The sequence below is a fragment of the Camelus ferus genome, chromosome 33 (assembly GCF_009834535.1).
Source record: "Camelus ferus isolate YT-003-E chromosome 33, BCGSAC_Cfer_1.0, whole genome shotgun sequence".
NCBI classification, from domain to species: domain Eukaryota; kingdom Metazoa; phylum Chordata; class Mammalia; order Artiodactyla; family Camelidae; genus Camelus; species Camelus ferus.
This window is the reverse complement of record NC_045728.1, coordinates 15,289,602-15,314,320: the sequence shown is the minus strand read 5'-3', so window position 1 is coordinate 15,314,320 and position 24,719 is coordinate 15,289,602. Positions and strand designations below refer to the sequence as shown.

The following is a 24,719-nucleotide window of genomic DNA, read 5'->3' as shown; positions in this document are numbered from 1 at the left end:
AAGAGCTGAGTAAATATGGCTGTCCTTTAATGACCTGCTCAATCTTGGGGGAGAGCACGTTATGAGAAATAAACAAGTCCTTCCACTGCGCCATTCTTCTAGTTCTGTGCACATTTACTCTCGGTGGAGACAGCAGAGCTGTGAAACTGGCCCAAGATTTCAGGTAAATGAAAGGACCTTCAAAAATTCTCTTTCTCAGACCAGACTGTTGGATTACTGCACAGCAGTACGCTTTTGTGTTCCACTGTCATTAAACAAATTACTTGTGTTGGCTTGGTCAAAGAAACAACACATTCACGCTAGCTTATCCTATTCTTAAAAACAAAATTCCAAACCCAAACCAAAAAAGCCTCCCTAACATTTACACAGAATGAGAATTCCCTGACTTGGTCAAGACTAAAGGAAAGAACACTAGACTTACAGTCTGGAAACATCAGTGATATTTTTTAACCCTAACTTTTAACAAAGTCATTTAACCTCTCTGGACCTCAACTTTCTCATTGTTATGTGAAGAAATTGCACTACAATAAGGGTTTTCAAACCTTGCTTCTCAAAGATGCCTCAGGGACCAAAAAAAGGGGGGAGTGATTAAGGGGGTGGAAGCAGCGGGCTCCCCACTCCTACCGCAAGAAGAGCAGCTCTGTCTGCACGTGTTGACCTCTATGGAAAACTTCTGATAGAAAAAGTTTTAAGTCTAATCACTTAAGTCATCAGACTTGCCTTCTTAATCTGCAAAATGGTAAAATCATGTCTACTTCATAGGGCTGTCAGGAAGTTTAAATGAGAACACAAGCATCACAACCAGGAGAGATGCTACTGGCATCTAGTGGGTAGAGATCAGGGGTGCTACCGAACATCCTGCAGGACAGCCCCTACGGCGAAGAATTATTTGGCCCCAAATGTCAACAGCGACAGTGCTGAGAAACCCTGATCTAGAGGAAGATACATTATTAGGATTTGGGTACTTGGGGAAAAATACAACACTACAGAATGTGAGAACTAATTGAATAAGGAGCTCAGAGATTACCTAGTTCAATTCTGTCATGTTACAGAGGAGGAAATGAGATTCAACAGGTTAAAAGATTTAGCCCAGAGTCACAGAGCAATCTAGTAAAAATCCTCTTTACATCAAGGAGTTATGACAGAGCCAATGAGATACATGTTACTTTCATTTACCAAACATTTACTAAGCATTAAGCCCACAGTAGTGTGTGCCAGGTATTCTCCTGATGCTAGAGATCCAACAGTAAACAAAGCAGGAAAAAAAAAGCAGCACCCCGCCCTCATAGAGCTTATTCTCTAGAAGGGAGAAACCAAATAATTCACACAGAATGCTTATCGCTAGTAAGGGATATGAAGAAAAATAAAGCAAAGAAAGAGTATAAGAAGTAAGGGGAGGTCACAGTTTTAAAAAGAGCGGTCAGGAGAGGGAGCGAGTCACCTAGGTGTCTGCGGTAATATTCCAAACGGAGAGAAAAAGAGCTTCGGAAGTTGTGCAGCCACGTGGGCTGGGCACCGAGCGTGCGGGGCCTGCAGGGAGCCCAGAGTGCGCGAAGCAGAGTACGTGGAAGAGCAATGTGCTAGGAGACAGTCAGACAGCAGGCATGGGGACACAGCACAGAAGTCCCTGCAGGCCTCTGGAAGGGGCTTCCTCTGAATGAGATGGGAGCCAGTGGATTTTGCGCAGAAACGTGACATAAGTGATATTTACATATAAAAATGTGCAGCCCAGTCCCCAGTACTGAGTACATTTCAGCTCCCTTAACAACCCCCAAATTACCTCAAAATGTGTTAACATCTGAGCACTTCGAATGGCGAGTTAAATATTCTGCTGAAGTAGACACAATAGCAGGGTACCCCCAAGGGAAATGGGGGATGGCAGAAGGGGTAGAGGGAAGAAGAGCTCAGTGCTCTCAGTGACAACAGAAAATTCCTCAGCCATTTTTCTGTTAAGGGATGACTTTAATCTCTGTCACGCTTTAATCTAAGTAACACCTGACATTTGCCAAATATTATTTTATATGTGTAAGACATTAAAAAAAAAACAGAAAAAGTACACAGAATTATCTAAGTCAAAGGAATAAATTACTCTCAGTACAAATTAATTAGTCCACTGACTTTGCAGATAATTGTTTATACCCTACACAGATCACAACTTTTTGTACATTTCATTATTTTTACTTGAAAACGAGTGTCTCCATTAGCCTAAGAAATGAAGTCAACATTTTCACAAAAGGATATAATCTCTGCATATAACCATATCAGTCATGAAACTGTGTACTAAAAACTCAAGTGATGACGTTGAGAAAAATCCACAGGCTAACACACTGTCTGATTTCAGTTAACAGTGTAATCCATTACACTGATGTAGACTTTTTCAATTTACACCATGCTTTTATGTGCATTATCCTATCCGGACCTCACAATGCCCTATGAAAGAGGTAGATGTTAGGACCACTTTAAAAATGAGAAAACAAACGTTTAAGAAGATTAATAATTCGTCTCAGTGACCTCAGCAACTGCCACAAGCTCTTCCACTCCACCATAATCCTCTCAAAAATGATCTGCTCCCTACGTACAACGTATAACCACCCCCATACCGTCACAGTGTTGTGAATTTCAGAGGTCATCAGGTTTCTAGCCGCCACGATCACATCCTGACACTTCTTGTTAGCAAAATGAGAATTGACATTACGGGCAGTATTTCAGCAAATCTGTAGTATCTCCTTTTAAAAACCTCATCTCCTTTAGGGCATTTTCAAATTCTTCAGTAGACTGTATGATCTGAGAAAGAAACACATGAAAAAAAATATACATATATACATATATTCCGTTTCAATATTAAAATTTCAAATCCAAAGTATAGAAAAGAACAAGGACCAGCTGATCATTTAAGTTTTAGAACAGACCACCAATTACTAGGTATAAAAATAGTATACATTTTTCTAGCCTTAAGTTCTCTGGAAGAGCATCTTCAATAGAAAGTTCTGACTCTACTGAGTAAAGGTGAAAAAAATCTTTAAAATAAATATACAGTATTATCCTTGGTTTCATTTACCCACAGTAAACCATGGTTTGAAAATATTAAATGGAAAATTCCAGAAATAAACAATTAATGAGTTTTAAATAGTGCGCTGTTCTGAGCAGTGTGATGAAATCTTGTGCCGTCCTGCTCTGACTCGCCCAGGACATGAATCACCCCTTTGTCCAGCTATACATACTACCTGCCCGTTATTATAGGAAAAAACATAGTACGTATGGATATATATAGTTCAGTACCATCCACAGGTTCAGGCCTTCACTGGGGGTCTCAGAACTTAGCCTCAAATAAAAGGGGGGGGGGGACGACTGTATTTATTTTAGTGTCTGAGGAACCACTAAAAAGAAGCCAGAAAGTAAAGTGTCACATAGTAGTTACTACAGCTATACAAATATAAAAACAATTGTTTTCCAAAAGTATCCTACTTAAGAAAACTTACTTAATAAGAAAACATACTTCCCCAACCAAAAGGTAGGAAGCCAGGAAAGAAATGAAGTTACAGGGAATTTGCCTCCACACTTCATAATTTTCTTGCAGATGTCACTAAAGAACAAAAGATCTCCAAGGTAAACAAACGACACCAAGGGGAACCCATGGTCTCCTCAAACCTTCTGCAACCCTTCTGCTCTTACCTCTTCATACTGCTGTAACTTGCTGCTGTTAGTCGGGATGGAATAAACCAAACAATTTTTAATGAGGCACTCAGATAAGTCCTCCCAGATCATGTCACCAAGCATCTCAGCCAATATGATCTTGGATGTTTTCTCATTTTCTAGGTCAGCATCAAGAGGCAAATCTGAATTCAAAAGAAAAAGTTTTAAACAAGAAACCATTCACGGTCCAGATATACTCTCAAATTCCCTTGTTTTCTAGAATCCCCTAATTCTAAGATGATGGGGAAGAAAACAGCACACATAATTCTACCACTGTCTCAACTGACTGCGTGGGACACGGCATGACACACTATTATTTTATTTTCACTGCTCAGATGAATTGTCTGCACCGCATTACTGCCTGTTCTCTATTAACAATAAGGTATCAAGCCATCTACATTATAATCATCTACTGCTAATCTACCCATCTGATTCTATGACAAGCATTCAGAAATTCCGCACACCAAACTGAAACTAGTTTAGAATAAAATCCCAGCTCTTTAATAATGAATAAACATAGGTTTTTTTCATCTCTGCACAGGATCTGAGTGTTTAGCCTAACTAAAATAGCAATAAACCCCTTACATTATAGCATAATATCTAGTCTATGAAACAGAGTACCTCAATATCTCTTCTATGGTAATATTTTATGTTGGTATTTTCCAACACATTTTCAGGGAGTTATATTTAGGATACACTATTAATTAATTAAATACTTAAGAATCAGTGACCAACGTAGAGGGAAAGACCATAAGCAGGACCACCTTTTTTGAACCTAGTTCTGATTCACCAAGGAAGACCTTAGGAGATAAGAACCTTAAAAGAAAGTGACCGTATTACCTCAGAGCCTTGAGATACGTTACAGCATCTGAACTCTAGGCCTTTACTGCCTGATTTGGTAGCAGTCAGCCACATTTTGTTACTGAGCACTTGAAATGTGGCTAGTGTGACTCAGGAACTCAATTTTTTTTAGTTTTTAGTAATTTCAAATGAAGTGTAAAAATGGAAGCAAGAGTGGGCGGTTATGAGGGGTAGGTGGCCCCAGGGAGCCTTGTGGTGACAGAAGAGTTCTGTATCTTGATGCATGAATCCACACAAGAGATAAAACTGCACAGAATTGTGCACACACACACACAAACGCACACACAAGTGCAGGTAAAACTGAGAGAAATCCGAGTAAGTTCTGTGAATTGTACCAAAGTCAATTTGCTGGTTTTGAAATTAATACTATGGTTACACAAGATGCTAACACTGGGGAAAACTGGGTGAAGGGTACATGGGGCCTCTGAACATTTTTTGAATAAAAACTTTAAACTAAAAAAAAAAAAAAAAAAGGAAGCAGCATAAAATGCTTTCAAACACAATTTTTGTTGCTTTGATAAGACCGCATCTCACTTTAACCATCACATCACGTAAGCTATTACGTTGTACTGCAGTGCTCACATCAGGTACGTGTATCATTTCTAGTATTCCATATGAACACACCACCCATCTAGTCAGTGTAAACAGATTCATTCCACTCTAGCGACTTTTTTACCCTGTGCACCAACGTAACATTATAATGTGCTTATTTGAATATTTTATGCATACAGCACAAATGACTGTGATATCTACATGAACTGCAAAATGCAGTTAAACTGAAATCCTTATTTCGATTATGATATATTCTTATAGTTTAAGAAAATACCTATAAACAGATTTTTAAGTTTAAAACTAAGGTATACTATTGATGCAGAATCAAGTAAAGATGCAGAAGCTAGTGAAACTAGTGGAACAGTAAAGGAAAAAAAGAGATGAAAACAGGCCACAAATTTTACAATGGATGGCAACTGCAACTTGCTAAAACAAAGCAAAACAAATCTTTGCTTGCTGTGCAAAAAAAAAATTTTAAGATAATAAAGCAGACAACATTAAGAGAAAACTTTCAAGAAATACATTAGGGAATTGTGAAGTTTCCTCTCAAAAAAGAATTGACAAAATTAGCCATCTGAAATCACAATTAAATGTCCAACCAAAAATGTGATTTTAATGGGATCTGAGCTTGTAACTTTGGCTAGCTATAAACAGACTTGGTAAAGTCATTCTATATGTTTTCTCTGTGTGCACAATTTGGTGTCAATTTTATGCTGGTTTTTAAAAAAGCTAAGGCACTTATCTGTCTTTTTCTATTGACCAAAAGAGCTTGATTAACAGAGGAATTATCTGTAATTTGGAGAATACAAATGCAAGCTTTTGGTTAGTTTTCAGAGTTCCAAAAAAGTTGATTCTGCCAGTTTCTGCCAGTTTTTAATTGCTTTTATGGAGGACAGATTTTTGGTGTTCCTTACTCTGCGCATGGTCACTGATGTCATCCAAGTACAGATTAAAAAAAAAAAAAAGACTGATTAAGATTGTTGGTCTTTTTATGAGCAAATTGACCTAAGTTTCCCAATAAAATACCAAAAGAGAAGGTACGGAAATCCTTCAGAATTTTTGAAGTGCTCACACATCCCACAGCAGCATTATCAAGGTATCTGAGGAGCCTCATTCATCTGGTCACAGTGCTGGGATCAAGACCCTCCATTTAAACCCTGCATAGGCAGCATGCTTTTCTCAATTCTAGGCCACAGATAACCCCTCAACTGTCTACTGTTTTTTAAAACATGATTTCCAAAGGATATCTGGCCAGGAGAACCCATATTTCTCTTTGTTTTTAAAAGAATGATGCAGAGAAAATAAGTTTATTGCACTGTTCAGATATAAATCAGTCATGTGTTAACACTCTGGGGAGTGGAACTGAGGAGGGCGTGGAGTGTGCCACTTTATATACTTCTGTAGTTTCCTCTAATGAGTATTACTTTGGAAATTAAAAGAAAGGAAAATAAATTCAAAATATCATGTGAAATAATTTTTTAAAAAAAGAAAACGCCTAGAATTTAGCCATAAACCATACGTACCTAATGGTGGCCTTTTTAGTGGCAAGTCTTTTAACAACCTTTCAACCTTCTACAGTTAATTGTATGTCCAGAATCTCTACTTCTTGATAAATTTTAGTAACTTATACTTTCTAGAAAATCATTCATGGCAAAAGCAAAATGTGCTTGTTGTGACCAACCCAATACTATTAAGGTTTATAAAGAAAGAAACCAAATGTTCCCTCTCCACAGCCACAAGCTGCTCTTTCTCTCTCTCTCCTTCTGTGTCCTAGTGACCAGTGTTAAGAGTTTGGCTTGTATTCTTTTTCCCTTACGTTACACTGTTTATATAAACATATACACTGTTTATATCACTTCTGTAAGGAATGAAAAACTGGGATACCTGGGTCAAAGAGATGCATATCTTAGTACAACTATATAGCTTCAGATTACTTTATAAAAAGCACTCACAAAAGCCATGAAGGAGACTACCTTTCCATTTTCTTGCCAGAAACATCTTAAACAGGTCTTTTATCAACTCTAAGGGTGGAAAGTTCTACCCTGATGGTGTGATTTCCATTCCCCTATTAGGGAAATTAAGTAACACATATTTTTAGGTTAATTAATAATTTGTACCATTTCTTTCATAAATTGTTTATTCATTACTTTTTTTTTAAACCTATTTTTCTACTGTTCTCTTTTTCTGTGGGAAAAAAAATCTTTATATTACCTCCTTGTCTGTCAGATGTATTACAAATATTTCCTCCCAGTACACTATTACCTTTTGACTTCATGGTATTGTTTACTATATAGAATTTAACATTTATATATAGTCAAATTTGCCAATCATTTCCTTTATGCATTGTGTGCTTCCTGAGACTATTCAAGTCTTCTCCTAAATTTTCTTCTAGCATTTTTACCGTTTCACTTTTGCATACAGGGCTTTAATTCATCTGGAATTTATTTCTGTATGATGTATGGAGCAGGAATCTAACTTTGTTTTATGCCATATAGCTAATTTTGCTAGCATCATTATTTAGTAAACTATCTGTCCCATTAAACTGAAAATGTGACTTTGATCAAATGGTAAATTCTCATTTATGTCACTTCAAAAAAAAGTGAAGGAAGTTTTATATTGGTGATAAGATGTAGGAGACATGACAACAGCTGCTGTGAAAAATCTGAAAGTCCATCATCTATAATAAGAAATAGACTTATTCTGTATGGCTCCACACAGCAGAAATAGCATCAGTAAAGCAGATATTTCAAGGCAATATATTTTGAACATATTTTTAAAATAACTATCCTAAAGATTTAATTTCCAAAATGGGCATTTTGGCCATAGTATTTAATATAAAAAGGATATACAATTAAAACAAACAAACAAACAAACAAAAACTTCAGAGTAATCAGAGTTGCCCAGTGATAGGATGGAAAGCCTCAAGAAATGAGTTCTCTCTCACTAAAGGTGCTCAGGTTGGTTACATGACCAGAGATATCTGGACTGAATCACCTCTCTAGTTCACTCCAATCCTTGGATACTGTTTATAATTTTATAAAAATCAGTGTATTATCTCCCCAAGTGAAGGAATAAGAAGAAAACTACCTTGGATTTTTGTAATTTATGCAAGTCTTAACATTTTTTATTCTCTGCTGTCAAACCTAGAAAGAATTCTTTGCTTTACATATAAAAATATTTACATATAAATAAGGTATACGACTGCCAGGAAGGCATACGAACAATAGCGGCATTTCTTTTTTATCTTTTCCACAGCAAGGATGCTTAATCTGACTATTCAATAAGACAACTGAGAAAAGCAAAAAGAAGGTAGGTCAAATAGAGTAAAAACAACAGTGTTATAATAAAACACCAGAATAGCATGACAGCCAGAAAATGATTTAAGCAACATAGAAACTGGCTATTTCAAGGATGAATATATAAAGATCTAACCAACAGGTTGAGTTGGAGTGAAATTCATTTCCTACATTAAACCCAGTTTGTTTTTATCAACTAGGTTGTTGGGGATTCTTCCCATCGAAACATGTAAAACAGCACTTGGTTCATTTCTGCTTCTCCCGTAATTAAAGCAAGAGCCCAAAATGTGATGCTACTAGAAGTCCAGTGAGAGAAATGCATCCTGAAGTTCAACTAAATATTACAAACACAGAATCCGGGCACCACTGATAACCCTGCTTGTCAGCACAGGGCAGAGAAGGAACGCAAAGTAGAGCACAAAATAAAAAGGCAACGGCTCTGGTCCTATGACATAATTTACTCACCTCCCATCCTCCATTCACGCAGATTGTTGGTATTTTTATTCACTTTAAAATAATATTTACTTTCAAAAATCATAATTACTTTTCAAAAACATAAAAAGCACTGCCTTGGGGACACATACCTAGAAGCTGTTTCTGGACCACTTCCAGTACCAGTCTGATCTTTGCAAAAACTTCAGATGGCGATGGATGTTCCAAGTCAGTCATCACAGATTCAAAACGAATAACAATGATGTTAGGCTGGTTTTCTATCACAGCAAAAAGGGATGGGCAAGATGCCAGAGGCCTAAGGATATACTTCAGCAGCATCTGACCTGAAAATGATATGAAGACTCATCAAAAATCACCAGAAGAAACAAAGAAACAAAAAAAGATTTGTGCACCTAACAACAAAAATACATACACCATGACATTACACAACACCCACAATGCACTGCAGGTTTTCCCACTAAAGCATCCCAGACTGTCTACAGATTTTTATATAAATTATTCAAAAAACCAAATAAAACAAATACCGGCACTTAGTCAAAAAAAAAAAAAAAAAAAAAGAAGAAAAAAAAGGAAAGGATCTAGGCCCTTAATGAAAAGAGTAATATTTACAACAATTCCATTTGATAAACCATGAGGCCAAACCCTGTATGATCCATTATTGATATTATTCAGAGAATATTTGTTAATTTTTTCTGTCATTCCTTTAACACTGGACCTTCTGAAATTTCACGTAAATGAAACAAAGCTTAAATCATTTATCTTACCAAATGACTTAAGCTTGGTATGTAGCTCCCCAAGAAGAGAAAATGCCAAGAGGACAGAACTGATGGGTGGCACGGGGCCCTTCTCCTCTTTCTGAGATTGCTCAGTACACAAATGAAGTTCTGTTTGTAGGCAAGATTCCAAGTTGCTGATATCTAAGAAAAAGGGAAAAAATATCAGCTGTCTCAGCAACACAGGATGTTCCCATTCCTATTCCTGAGAGCCCACTGTCTCCTGAGTCTTTAAGTACATGCTCTTACTACAATCCACTTCTAATGCAGCCAAATATTAATTACGACATACATGTCCTGGGCATCACTTTAAAACAGGAAATTACTTTTTTTTGGTATGTTCGAAGAATCAAACTGAGTGCAAAAGTATGATGACGTGCTTACAATAACTGCTAATTCAATATGTACTGAATGGCTGAAAAAAGTCAAGGAATAAAAAGTGAGATCCTAGTTTGCATTAAGACCTCCCCTTCTATGCTCCCTCTTACCAAGTGAAGAGAACAGCCTGCCAGACAAGTTTAACAGGAAGAGTGTGTTACAACAGAGAATGAACACACCTGCCACCTTCTCTTAATTTTACAGTCTGCTTGGAAATAGCATCTAATTATTTTCTAGATTCCTTCCTTCAAAATACCTAAAATACATACGTGTGTATATGTGTGTGTATGTGTGTGTGTCTATGAACACACATCCATATATAATGTATCTGAGGGCCAAAGTGGACATAAGAAAGGGAGCAAGAGGAGACTGTGAGGTTTCCTCTGAAATAAGACTAAATTTCAAGATTAAGTGCTGGAAAATACACCAGGTTTAATGGCATGCCCTTTACATATACCCTCAGGGGTTTTACTTTGTGTAAACAAGACATCAAAGAGGGCTCCCACCCAGAGGTGGGCAGAGGGACTGAGAGCCAAGTAGTATAAATAAAAGCCAGGGCCAGAGTTATCCTATTTCTTCACCTTGCAAAGCAGCCCCCATCTCATGATTCTGTCACCATTTTTACCCAAGGACTGAAAAAAAATTGGCCCAAACTCCTATCTCATTGATCCTCTGTCTTCTTTCCTTAGCAAGAGAGAGAATGATTGAATAGCTTCTTTAAGCTTCTAGACAAGATAAACTGTTGGGATTAGGGATTTGGGAACTGGCACGTCCTACAACGCAGTGGAAACGGTGTGGTCTTAAAGTGCCACCTTCTCTACTTTCTTCTCTACCCCTCCTCCAAGTGGACCCCTCCCAATCACCTTCCCTCTTCTCTGCTCCTTCCTACTGGAAGGGACAGAAAGAGAAATGTCACAGAAGTAAAAAGCATTTTGGTCCTAACAAGCATTTTCCTTAAAATGAGAACTCAATATAGACTTGATAGAATAATAAATGAAACCTTCTCATCTACCAATATAAAACATTTGGAATATATTCAGAGGCCAAACTGGTTCAGGCAGATTAAGCAAAGCAGTCCACCTGAGGTCAGCAGCACCTTTTGATGGTGGGAACTTCCATACAATCAGCTTCTGCCACTCTTCTCCAAGGTGATACAGTATGTTCTGTTTCTGTATTGTAAGCTCCATACTGAGAGATTTCAACATTTTTAAATCAAAGCATTTTCTGGATTTTAACAACTTCAAGCATTTCTGTGCCTGGTAGGGAAACAGAATCATTGTTAAACATCCCACCTGGACTGTGGGCAATCAGAATACATTTTATAATAATAAGGAATACATGGAACACAAAATTTACTTAAAACAAGAATAGTATTAATTGCTCATGCTTTGGAGAAAGTGTTTAATACCTCCTCGAGACGCTGAGCAGCAGCGACATACTTCTTCTCTGCTAATGCACAATTGTATTCTTCAATAGCAGTTGAAAACTGAAAAGAGAAGTGTAGTTATTTAGGTATCTTATTTTACATACTATTACTTCAAGTCTGTCTGCTTGCCTGTTTTTAAAATTTGGGAAAGAAACCATATAGTCAAAGGACACCCATTTAATGCTGAGACCAACTGGAAAAAAGTCACTTTCTCACCACCAAAACACTGAAGTTTGGTTTGAGTTTACTGACCTCTTGTAGCTGTTTAAGCAAACTTAGGACTACTGAGTCTCTTTCCAACTGTTGCTTCAGGTCTGTAAATTCAGCAGTTGATACATGAAGATCCCGGCGGACCTAAGTCACACATCAAAGACAAGTAATTTTAAGCTATACTATACCTAAGAAATAAAACATTTCTTAAAATCAATAAGCTTTATTAGGGGACTGTAATTCATGATGAAACTTACATGCTGATGAAGACTGGAATAAAAATCACAGAATGCAGTAGAAGAGACCTTCAGTTGTCCACGTAGCCCAAACCCTTATCCTACACAGGAATACCCGTTTCCAACAACATAACATGTTTTTGTCACCATCTATTCTTGGTTTTAAATTCTCTTTCATCAGAAAGCTCATTCACCTGGATTACTAGCAGGGTATCCCCACTGCCAAGTGGTAATTCATCCTACAGCTGAACAGTTCTAATAAAAAGCTTTTCTTACGTTGAGTGAGACTCCACCTCCCATTCTGTCCCCTCTATTCAGAGACTTGGTACTATCAATTATTCCCTCTCGTCTTTCACCTCTCCCTAATTCATTCTTCATTCACGAATTATATATTGATTGAATACCTATTAGAGCATGGCTCCTCCCATCAGATTTAAACGTTAAAATTTCCCCCATCTTTAAGAAAACATCTCCACCTCAGCAACTGCCCTATTTCTCAACAGCTACCTTATTCCTCTCCTGCCTCTCAAGCTTCTTGCAGGAGTGATCCATACTCACCGTCTTTACTCTCTCACCTTTCATTCACTCTATAACCCACGTGATCTGGTTTCTATCCCCATCATTCCACCAAAACTATTCCAAAACAGCTGGTGCCAAAAACACCGATCAAATTTTTGTTGCTAAATCCAAAGCATCCATCACCCGTAATAACCATTCATCAGTACACCGTTACTTCCTTTTGCTTAGTTCCATGACACCAATTTCTACCCATCTTCCTCCTGGTTCTTTGGCCATTCTTTCTCATTTTCTTTTGGGAGCTTCATTTTCCCTCTGATCACTTCACACATATTGACATTCCTTTCTGCCTGGCCCTCTTATTACTCTGAACCAACGGTTCTCAAAAACTAAACTTTTTTTTTACCCCACCCCCATCCAGGGACACTTGGCAATGTGTAGAGACATTTTGGCTTGTCACAACTGAAGGAGTTCTACTGGCATCTAGTGAGTTGAGGTCAGGGATATTGCTAAACAACTTACAATGCACAGGATAGCCCCCCCAACAGCAAAGAATCCCCAGCCTCAAATACCAACAGTGCCTAGACTGAAAAACCCTGCTCCGTACACTCTCTCTGAACAATTTAATCCATTCCCATGGCTTCAAGTTCTAAGCGCAGCTATCTCAAGTCCACATCATTTTCCAAATCTCCAAATATGTTATGGATGGAGTGATGTGTAAACTGTCCTCTAAAATCCATTCTCCCACTCTCCCCCAGTAACAGCACATGGCTACCCAACTAGGCTACGCATTCTAGAGGGACAATGTGCCTAAGATCCCATCAATGGAATATAAGCCAAAGGGATGTGTACCAGTTCCAAGTCTTAGTCTCAAAAACATGGATGTGTCCCCTCTGTGCCCTCCCTTTGCCCTTTAACCTCCAGCTATAACTGGACATGGGGCAAGACCCACTTCAACCATGCAAACAACAACAAAGTCTTAGAGCGTGCTTCTCAAACTATAACAGTGGCCAATTCCACTGCTCTCCAGACTGCTGGAAGACAATTCTTTAGGGGCACCTCACATTTCTGCACTGTCTTGCAAGTGAAGCAACTGACCATCTTTTGGTCTGGGCTACCTTTTCAAGAACACTTGTGTAGTGAACACTGGAAAAATAGTGTTTCCCTCCGTAGCAAAAAGCAGGCATTATGAGGCTGAGATTCCCTAACTCAGGAGTTCTATCATGCAGTCCACTGCACACTGCCCTGCAGAAGCCTGGGCTCGGGGCACTGTGCAAAAATGTTTAGCATTCTAGTTACTGCTGTGAGTAGTAAACTGTCCTTCTTCTCTCACCCAAGGATGCTCATGTTAGAAGCAAATGCAGAAGACACCTAGGATTAGACTTTGTTTAATCCTCTAATATCAGCTTGATTTCCTTCAACTGCCTGTTTTTCCTAAAAGGAAACTGCAAGGGAAAAATCCTGGTGAGATAATATATGTGAAAAATATTTTCTAAATTATAAAGTGGATACTCCTGTTTCCAGACTGGCTTCTTTATGATGACAGCACTCTGGCAAATGTGGTCAACATTCTTAAAACCCACTGGACCTTCCATAAGAAGTATAACAAGCACGAGGCCCACAAAGTGACACCGTGTAAGACAGGCAGGGATTCTCTGCATGGCCAGGAAAAGTGGCTTTACGACAGGAAGAAGAGTGGCTGATTGGCAAACCAAGCCAAGTTTTCAGACGAAGGCCAAAAGACAAAGACTGTGCTGAAGCTTTAACAGGTTGAGGGCAGCTGTGGGTATAAAAGAATGCCGGCCATTAAGAGATACAAGCATTTTACAGTAGGAGATGATGGGAGAGAAGGCCAAATGGTCCAGTTCTAAGCTTCATCTATTTTTATTTTATTATGAGGACAATAAAATATCTAAAATATCCTGAGTTTTTTTTTTAATTTATAAAGTGCTATTAAAAATGTAAGACATTATTGTAGCTAAAACATTCTTGCCATGAAAAAGAAATTTTTTAAATTATGTTTTTGGAAAGTATTTGCTTTTGTTTTTTGGGTTTTTGGTTTTGGTTTTGTTTTTTTTTTTTTCCTTTGGTGGTGCAGGAGGAGGGAGGCATTTAGGTTTATTACTTACTCTTAGAGGAGGTAGTGGGGATTGAACCCAGGACCTTGTGCATGCCAAGCATGCACTCTACCACTTGAACTATACCCTCCCCCTGTTTTTGGAAAGTATCTGAATTTTAAAATTGGAAGTTTCCCTAAAATCGTCTCATCCAACTTCCATTCCCCAATAAGGAAAGTAAGGTCTTTGAAAGTGGTATAAAACTGAATTGTCTTAAGAATCAGGAAGCTGACCTGCCTCCCAATAAACCTACCTTACAAACTATTCTTACCTCACTCTCGATCCTGGATTTCAGCAGGTCAATGTCAGTCAGACAGCTTATCTACTTGGGTAACCAGGTCCTGTGCACTTTGCATGCTAGGCAGGAATTCACTGTACTTCTTGCTGATCATACTGCATACCTCACCCTATTATATAAGATACAAAAATGAAAATGAGATGAGTAGGTAACTCTGTTACATAGCTCGTCTTCTGTTAGGTATCTTCCATGTTAGAGCCTTTCTGCTGGTTACCCACACCCATCTGCTTTCCCTCCAAGCCAATGGGGTTCTTCAAAAAGCACATTTCTCCCACCATTAAGAGTCCCATAACTTAAGGATGCAAGAAGACAATGACCAAATCCCAGTGGTGCCCAAGAGTTGTGCAAACACTGAAAAAGAGAAAGGCACAACCAGAAGTTCTCATTTTGAACTATATCAAGACTATAGCCACTAATTTTAATCATATCACTAACAGAAAAAAAGCAAATGTATAAATTAAACCCATAATGTGTATACTTCAATCAATTTGTGAATTTCTGCTTTCTTGCTTATAAAATTGTAAGATCTATATAAACTTGTGGTTGCCAAGGGGGCGGGGGGTGGGAAGAGATAGACTGGGATTTCAAAATTGTAGAACAGTTAAACAAGATTACACTGTATAGCACAGGGAAATATATACAAGATCTTATGGTAGCTCACAGAGAAAAAAATGTGACAATGAATACGTATGTTCATGTATAACTGAAAAATCGTGCTCTACACTGTAATTTAATACAGCATTGTAAAATAATTATAAATCAATAAAAAATGTTAAAAATAAAAAAATAAAATAAAATAAATTGTAAGACCTCATCTTAAAACCCTAAATTGATTTGAATGCCATTATCTCTGTTAATGTGAATTAATTTGATAAACAAATTATTGAATACTTTGCACTGAATTAGTCAATGCTTTGGAAGACACAAGAAAAAATTATGCTTGCCCACAAATAAATTCCTTTTAGGTAGGAAAGACAGCATACACAAGTAATCAGAATACAGAAATGTAATATGACAACAAAGTTAGTGTCCTCCAGGAACACAACTGGAGTTTCGCTTGGAGTACAGAAAGTAATTCTCAACTGGCTGAAGATTTAAGTTGTTAAAATCAACTAATGAAAAGAAAGTTAGGTCCAGAACAGGGAAGAGCCTTGGGTGCCATGCTCAAGTAGCTTGATTGTCTTCTTTCCATTTTTATATAAAAAGTGATGAAAAATCCTAAAGCCATATTAAAGAGATGCCAGTGACAACAATACTTAACATTTAGGAAATCATTTTGGTAAAGAGAACTATTTTTGTGCTTTTATGGTACAGTACCAAACTTGCTCCCTTAAATCCAGACCTATACAGGTAAACATCACTTTAAATGAAAGCAACAAAGACAAGGGCAAATACTAATAGGCTGGTGATAGCAGAACAAAGTGAAACTGCTTGTGGCTATGTGCCTTTTGTTTTTGTATCAATCTCAAGATAGGAGGGTCCAAAGAAGCGCTATTTACGTGTTTTGTAACACTCAGCATAGCCTCAAGGGCCTAGGGTGAAGAAACTTTTAAGAACATATCGATACAAAAAAAAAAACAAACAAGAAAAATTCCTAGAAAGGAGATTGGTATAATCCTCCCAAAGCTATTAGATTCATCCACAAATCGTACAAGGGAGTAGGTGGAGGAGATAAATACACGCCGACGAGGGGTGGGGGGAGCCTGCCCTCATTTCTACCCTCTCCTATGCAGACACCTGGGCCCTCCAGTCCCACCTTCCCTGCTCTGCTGGTCTCCTCGGCCCTCCTCCTCGTCCCTCTATCCCATCCTTCCCCTACCTAACCCCACTCCCCAACACCGCCCCAGCCCCCTCGCTTCCTCAGTCTCCCACTTCCGTCTGGGCTCCCCTCTAAGCGCCCTCCTCAGCCCACAGACCTCCCAGCCCTCCCACTCCTCATTCTTCCCCCTCAGCTCCCACACCCGACTCCTCGCACCCACTCTGGCTGCCGTTGGCCCCACTCTGGCTGCCGTTGGCCCCACTCCTCTCCCGTCCCTTTGTAGTCAGCCACCGGCTGCCCCGCCTTCACCTTGATCTCCTCCACCCGCCGGGTCAGGCGGCTGATCCGAGTGCCCAGATCCTCCTTCTCCAGCCTCCCCGAGTGTGCCAGAACTTCTGTCACGAACGAGGCCATCGCCACCACTGGAACCAACGCTGACAGGGTCACTCTCCCGTAGCCAGCGCGGCAGCTCCAGTCCTGTTGGCGGCCTTGGCGCGCGGCCTGCCGGGAAACGAAGTCTCGCGGGGCCCGAACTGCCGCGAGAGGGGGCGAGCGCCGAACTACAACTCCCAGCAGGCACCGCGGCTGTCTTAGCGTGGAATTTCCACGGTGTCCGGTAGTTGGCAAACTGTGTGGAGACGCGTTTTCCTCTGTCTCCGTTTTCAAATCGCTTTTCCTTTCCCGCCCGTTTTTCCCTGGGAGAAATGTTTTTATTTAATAACCAGTTCCAACTGAACCTTTCTCAACTTCAAAACGCTTACCTGTGAAATTTATCTAGCCAGAAAACCCAACGAGCCCATCTTGATGTTTTTTTCGTTAAATATTCCTTCTCAGGGGCCGCAGAGGCCGTCAGTCTGTACGAATGGTGCTCTCTGAAGTAGTGCAAGGAAATGGCTTCACCTCATTATAAACAAAAATCTGCCCATAATTGCACTCCTTTTATATTGCATGGTTTATATTACATCTGTGTGTGTGTGTGTGTGTGTGTGTGTATACTACATCTATGTAATACTATTCATATTACCCAAATATAAATAACAGTACAGTGTGGACTAGAACAAGATACTTGGAACTTTCTATCAGAGATTACAAGTCAATTTTATCAAAACCTTTTTTAAAATTTTTTAATGTGTTATGTGTTTAAGATATTTACACATATTTAAGATAAATAAATACATATATTGAGATGAAGGATATACATCTCTCTGAGTGATGAATTTGTGGGGGGGGGGTTTCCCCTTCTCTTTCCCTATTTATTTTTCTGCAATAAACGTGTACTGCTTTGATTAAAATGTTATTTTTAACTTTTTTAAAGGTCTCTTGCAAGGGTTGACCCCAAGTAGATGCTGACCCTAAGGTCCTTGCTAATTTTCAGTGCCTGTGGGACAATCTGCTTATCCTAGTGAGGCCAGGGCAGCTTCCTGTGACGTGAGCAAAGGAAATGAAGCTGGAGTTGAGGCAGGAAGTCATAATATCTTGGGAAGCACCTCTCCCTAGAGAACCAAACCAACTTATTTGGTAGACCTGTCAGCTTCACTTTGAGTTCTAAATGCTACTGATAATAAATGCCCAGTGAGAAAGAAGGACCTGCAGATGAAATTCCTGAAAACTTGTATCACACATTTACTGAGCAACTACTATATGACAGATACTGTACTAGGTTGAGAATCCAAAATACTCAAATAAATAATCTCAGGAAAATACGATCATTACTATTTTGGAGGTAGATAAGGGACTGATCCAGATTTTGTGGGGCCTAAGTCTTACAGTTGCCAGGTGAGGGTGGAATCTTTAAGGAAAAGAATATAAAATAACAAATACAAAATTAGATACAGGCCTTGGAAGGAGCCTGTGCAAGGAAAAGTCCCTGAAGCTTAATCCACCTCTGAGGAAGAGACAAAAATGCAGAGAAAATATTGGAGGAGGAGCACCCAGTCTCTGATTGAATCAGAAAGGTTTCACAGTAAGAAGGAATCTGACCTAAGAATGGAAGGAAGATGCCAGGTTGAAGTTCTGGAATCTTCCTCCAGGAAACCAATCCATTCATACCCACAAACACAGCTGTGGAAGCTCCACCTCTCCCTGGGCACTGGAGAAGCTAAAGATTGTTCCTCAAGTTTCCAGAGAAAGAGGGAAGAGCCAGGGTCAGCCTGAGGAAGGAGAAGAATGTTCTTCTAGGGGATGGAGTGAGATTGCTACACACGGTCAGTATACACAGGCATGAATGAACACTTGAATAAATAAAGAGGAATTACCAAATGAATGGGTTCCAGTTTCCCCCACTAACCTGATCTCCCTCATAGTTCACACTTTATCCTGATGTGTGTGTCTCCCAACTCACAGATTTTTCACAAATCATCAAGAAAGAGCTCCGAGGAAGAGCCAAAGAATTAAGGAGCAGTGTCTGACCTCTCATGGCTTACACACCTGCGGCATGCCAGTATTCAGGAAGCCAAATATCAAACACAAATCCAAAGGGATGTAGTACAAGCAGACAGTGTTTCCAGGGATGCCTAATATTTCACCATTGTGTTGATTAGAACATGCGGTTGTTATAAAAGCAGCAGAAGGAGCCTACGATTTAAAAGAGCATCCCATTTCCTTCAAGATAGTGTGAAGGGAGGGATGGGGAGCAGTGGGTACAGGTATGGATGAAACAAGGTTGGTGTAAGTGGATAATTTTTGACGCTGGGTGACAGTGCATGAGATTTCTTTATACCATTTGCTCTACTTTTGTATACATTTGAAATTTTCTGTAATAAAGCATTTTTTAAAAGGGCATGCCAGAAGATTCTGCTCACCTCCCTTCACCCCTACAAGATTGATAATCTAATCAGGCTGCTTAAGTGTTGAGGCATCTTTCAGGTAAAGTCAAGATACTGCCTTCTCAGATGCTTCCTCTTTGCTGAATATTCCACACCCTTCTTTCACTTCCTAGTGTACACAGGGCAATCAGTAGGTTAAAATATGAATAGGGGAATACATTAGTCAACATTTATGTTTTCAATATAACAAATCCCAATTTTTTTCTGTGTTTTGCCATTAAGATTAACCTTCATCTATGTGCCGTGTCACAGGTGCATAGGCACAGGGCAGGTGGAATCTCTGCTGTGGCCTGGAGACAAGAATATGAAATGTCACCGGCGAGCCGCCTGGCTTAGGAGTTGGATCTGTTGCTTACCAGCTGGGGGCTTTTGGCAAGTTACCTAACATGTATCTCACATCGGTGGTGTGAAAAGTAAAGAAGGATATAGAATTTAGTCAAAAGTCTGGTATTTAGCTGCACTCAGTTAATGCAAATGATTTCTTTTCTTGTCGGAACCTGCCTCTTGGCAGCAGCAACAGAAAGGAATGGAAGCTGGTATGACTACCATCTATTTATAGCTGCTTTCCTAACAGCAGCAGGAGGCTGAGGAGGAAGGGCTTCCCTCCCGATATATTCTGGGTCTGGATAGCTTCCTTGGATTGGGGGATTTTTTTTTCTGCTTGCAAAAATACTAAATTATGAATTTATAAATGTATAAAATACATAGACAAGCAGAAATAATAAAATAAAAACTATCCATAATCCTTCCACTAAAATAACCATAGTTAACGTTTTATGGTATATGATATATAGATACATACTTACATACATATATACAGATATATGCAGTTTTTTGTGAAAGTGAAATTGCATTCTATATACTCCATATATTGTTTGCTCACTGCTTTTCTCACTTAACAATATGTCAAAAACATTTTTCATGTTATTAAAAGTTCTTCTACATCAATTAAAAATGGCTGCCTAAATTGTACATAGCAACGTACAATTATTAATACTAGTTCAATAAATATTTTCATAAACCTTTATATATATTCACAGTAAATGAAGAGAAGTTATTGGAGGCAGGATGCTGGGTCAAAATATGCATATATTTGAAAGTATAAAATGTGAAGTCATGTTGCCCTTTAGAAATATTATATCAAGGTATAGTCCCAGAACATCATTCTTGTCTTCTTGCAAGTGGGGAGTGACCCTAACTCTTAAGTTTATGAATTTATTCATCAACTATATCTTGATGGCTTGCTGTCTCGCTTTTATGCCTCTCGTGGACCCTCCCCAAGAATCCACTCCCCCTGCCAATCTTGGACACACCCCCTAAACCCAAACATTGCCAAGTTCCTGGCACCTGCTTCAGCTGCTGCCTAGAAAACTGAAACAGGAACCCTCTCCAAATGCGAGAGACCTTCCACTCAACCTCCCCAAATTCCTCGCTGCCAGCCAGTCACCAAGCCGCCTGTCCTCCTTTTCTTTCTGCCTCTATTTTGTGGCAGGAGCCACCATGGCCTGGAGTTCCCGTGGGAAAGCCCAGCTCGGGGGACTGCTCCTCTCTCTCCTTGGCTGGGTCTGCTCATGTGTCACCACCATCCTGCCCCAGTGGAAGACTCTCAATCTGGAACTGAACGAAATGGAGACCTGGATCATGGGGCTTTGGGAGGTCTGCGTGAATCAGGAGGAAGTTGCCACTGTGTGCAAGGCCTTTGAGTCCTTCTTGTCTCTGCCCAGGGAGCTCCAGGCATCCCGCATCCTCATGGTCACCTCCCATGGGCTGGGACTACTGGGGCTTCTGCTCTCTGGCTTTGGGGCTGAATGCTTCCAGTTTCATGGGACCAAATGGGTATTTAAGATGCGGCTTTGTCTCCTGGGAGGGACTTTGGAGGCATCAGCTTCGGCCGCTACCCTCTTTCCAGTCTCCTGGGTGGCCTACGCCACCATCCAAGACTTCTGGGATGACAGCGTCCCTGAGATTGTGCCTCGGTGGGAATTTGGAGATGCCCTCTACCTGGGCTGGGCTGCTGGAATTTTCCTGGCCCTTGGCGGGTTACTTCTCATCTTTTCATCTTGCCTGGGGAAAGAAGATGTGCCTTCTCCCCGGATGGCTGTTCCTACAGCCCCACCATCCTGTGCTCCAGCGGGGGAGTCTGACAGCTCATTCTATCTAATGCCAAGACCTAGGAGCCTGGTCATCTAGGACTAGCGTCTGCCAAGGAGTCTCTGGAAAATGTCAGTACAATTTATTCTCTTCCTTAGCCTTCATCACTCTATATTTGTTTGCCTCATTTTGCGGGGGATGGTTCCTGTCTCATTTGTCAAGAATTTGACAATCTTGGTAATATTCTAACCCTAATTTCAGAATGAAAAATCAAGGCACATGTGTCTAAAAACATGTTTATCTGATTTAGATTCCATTTGTATAAAATGCTTTTAAACTCATAACATGAATTATATGCTTGATTCTTTTATTACTAAGGAAAATGGATTACAAAGTGGCATCCATCCTAGAAAATCTAGTCTCCTGTTAATCCAGATAGAAAAGCTGAAGAATATGCCTTGGCAAGTGAAAGTGAATTATGGGCCTGGAACAGCACCTCAGGACAGGAAACCTCCTTGTGTTTATTTCCAGCCTCGGGTGCACGATTTGAAAGGGTGCTTCACAATGTATCTTTGCTGTTTTGTAGATTTCTGATACTCCAAAGGGAAGTCATACTCTTGTTTCTGCCATGTCAAGAGGCTATGTACGGTCTGCTCTGTCTTCCCAACGTCATGGTGAGAAACAGTCAGTGTGAGTGGGTGGTAGGGTGACCAACTCTCCTGGTTTGCCCAGAACTGGGCATTTTCAGCACTGAATGTAGGAAGATCCCTGGCCTGACTGGGTACAAGGACTGCCCAAAGGGGCATATATGTGGAGAGAATTATCAGCTCCTCAGAGCTGGTAAGCATAGGTCTTTTACTATATGCAAAATCACATTATAAATTTCTCAAATTTTAACCCAAATGTCAGAAGACCTACCCAGGCCATGGTACAAATGAAGTCCCTTTCACAACAATGACCCAAGTTCCTTTGCTTGTCCCCCCTGCCTGACCACCCCAACCCACCTGTCTTCCTCCAGCACTTCTGCCAGTCTTCCAGAAGAAGCCTCAGGCTTGGTCATAAAGCTGCCCGTCAGCTGAAATTACCCTGCATATCCACCCTGTTCCTTCTCACTACCATTTGTCCCCCACTCCCTTAATTGGTTGAAAAAGAGTCACCATCGACCCCAACCCTGTTGACAGTTCCCACAGGAGCACAACTAAGGGTGATGGTCCCTTTGCCAAGTTCAGAGGCACCTGGATTGCTTGCAGGACTGAGGAGCCCCGTCTCCTCCACATTGGTCTTGCCCTTCGCCCTGAGGCTATGTGGCTTGTGCTGAGATGTCTCTGGTTCTCAATTAAATAGCCCTGGCATGGCCCTGGCATCTTGAGACAGCCGCCACTCAAGCAAGAATGTGCACACACCGACACAAGAATACACAAGTTTGCCAGCAGAGTCCCAACCAGTTCCCATTTTTTTCTGAGGCAATGAGTCTGCCCAGGTGCAGCCTCGTCTTTGGCACCTTACTTACCTTCTCACCCAGAAGAGGGTCCTCTAGGAGCCTTAGTTTCTCCAGAAAGCTCCTTTCCTTTTTATGAATGACTTTTTGGGGATGTCCACTTGACATACACAAATCCAAATGACTCTTAGGTATGTAAATTTCTGAGTATAAGAAGACAGTTTGCATCAAACTTGTATTCTGGCCTTCTCTGGTTCCAGTGCTGATTGGATCAACAACCCTTTAGTTTCAAATATCTTTAGGCCACTTTTCAATCAGGGGTGAGGCTCAAATATCCAAGAGTTATCCTGGGATTCCCTAGGATCTACAAGAAAGACCCATTTCATCATTCACCCATCCGACCGTTTATTCACTCAGTTTAACAAATATTTATTGAGCAACTACAATGTGCCAGGCATTGTGCTAGCAACCAGGAATAAAACGGTAAGACAAAATTTATCCCTACCCCTCCTATAGGTGAATAGAGGAGACAAATATTAATGAGAAATCACTTACATGAATGCAAATTGTAACCGTGACGAACTTGACAAATTTGAAAGGTACATATCATGCAATTGGAGGAATTTAACCTAGTCAGGTGAAATGAGTGGGTACCCTAGGGAAATGATGACTGGCTGAAAAAGCTAAAGGCTGGCCGGCAGTTCTAGATGGAGAGAGACAAGAGTATAAGGCAAGGCTGGTAAAGTAGGAAGGAGCCAGGTCTTACAGGGCGTGTAGGGCTCATAGGGCCTGGAGAATGTTGGCTCTGTGCTCAGGACCACTGGGAAGCCAAGCATGTGGCCAGAACAGGCGCTCAGCCCCCAGCCGCCTGCAGCCGTAGCCTGCTCGCCCTTCCCTAACACCTTGTCCCCACCGCACAGTTGTGTAGGGTTTATGAGATTACAGCATACTTTCACGTCACTTGTGTGTTTTATTTAATGTATCTTGAGGGGTTTTTTAATTTTTTTTTTTTTTGAGATTGGGAGGACAGATATTATTTGTTTTGCTAAAGAGGAAATTAAGAAGTTAAGCAACATGACTTCAGTGAATAATTAGCTGGCCAGGACTTGAATCTGGGGTTTTGACGTCGTAACGGCCTTTTGTCACCCCATCCAGTTGCTTCCTGGGAATCGGTCGCCGAGACAATCCACCAGACCAAAGGGAAAACTAGCAGCGAAGTGGAAGGAAAAACCAAAGGCCTGCAAGAAAAATCGTGTGCTCTGTGCTTTTGTTGAGGTCTAAACAGGGTCTCTGTGGCCAGGTGGCTCACCTGCTCCTGCTGGTGGCTTGCAGCCCGCATCCTAATCCCACGTGTGCAGGTGTTGTGATTCTGGCTTCCTCTGCAAAGAAACGAACACAAAGTAAGGATTTGTTAAGAGAAAATAGCCTGTCTTCCCAACTGTCCTGATAAAGGACACAAAGGCATTTAAAAAAAAAAAGGAGTCAGGCAGGGACTGCTGATTGATTCTCAGTTAGCCAACAGCATGTCATCCCCAGAAAGGAATGTCACATGCATTCTGGCCAGAATCCACTTTTAGAGAAAGAGTCCAAGAAAGAAGATGCTTTTTACCTAAACCTACCACTGCTTGTATCTACCTGTTTTGTACAGAAAATAATGAGACATAAAAATAGAAGTAATTAAATCTTAGCTTCAACACAGCTTTTTCTCATACATTTGTGGCAAATTATTTCAACATTAAAAGCATCTCTTTGTTGTGGTTACACATGGGGAAGTGTGTTGTCATATGTATTAGAAAC

The 24,719-nt window shown here is 40.2% G+C and overlaps 2 protein-coding genes across 2 annotated transcripts in view; one reads left to right on the top strand and one right to left on the bottom strand.

Moving 5' to 3' along the window:
- ZW10 (zw10 kinetochore protein) overlaps positions 1-17,073 on the bottom strand; it is a 28,554-nt gene extending 11,481 nt beyond the window's left edge. The window contains 11 exon segments of the mRNA XM_032472334.1: positions 2,601-2,699; positions 2,701-2,784; positions 3,673-3,836; positions 8,987-9,178; positions 9,620-9,772; positions 11,103-11,262; positions 11,415-11,492; positions 11,685-11,786; positions 14,783-14,818; positions 14,820-14,918; positions 16,878-17,073. Coding sequence (XP_032328225.1) covers positions 2,601-2,699; positions 2,701-2,784; positions 3,673-3,836; positions 8,987-9,178; positions 9,620-9,772; positions 11,103-11,262; positions 11,415-11,492; positions 11,685-11,786; positions 14,783-14,818; positions 14,820-14,918; positions 16,878-16,982 — 1,272 coding nt within the window. The 5' untranslated portion in view covers positions 16,983-17,073.
- Positions 17,074-20,893: 3,820 nt separating this feature from the next.
- On the top strand, positions 20,894-21,583 carry CLDN25 (claudin 25). The gene has a single exon (XM_006181737.1). It carries the CDS (start codon positions 20,894-20,896, stop codon positions 21,581-21,583), a length of 690 nt encoding a protein of 229 aa, XP_006181799.1.
- The last annotated feature ends 3,136 nt before the right edge of the window (positions 21,584-24,719 follow it).

Coding starts and splice junctions, on each gene's coding strand:
- CLDN25 (XM_006181737.1), top strand. CDS start 20,894: ATGGCCTGGAGTTCCCGTGGGAAAGCCCAGCTCGGGGGACTGCTCCTC.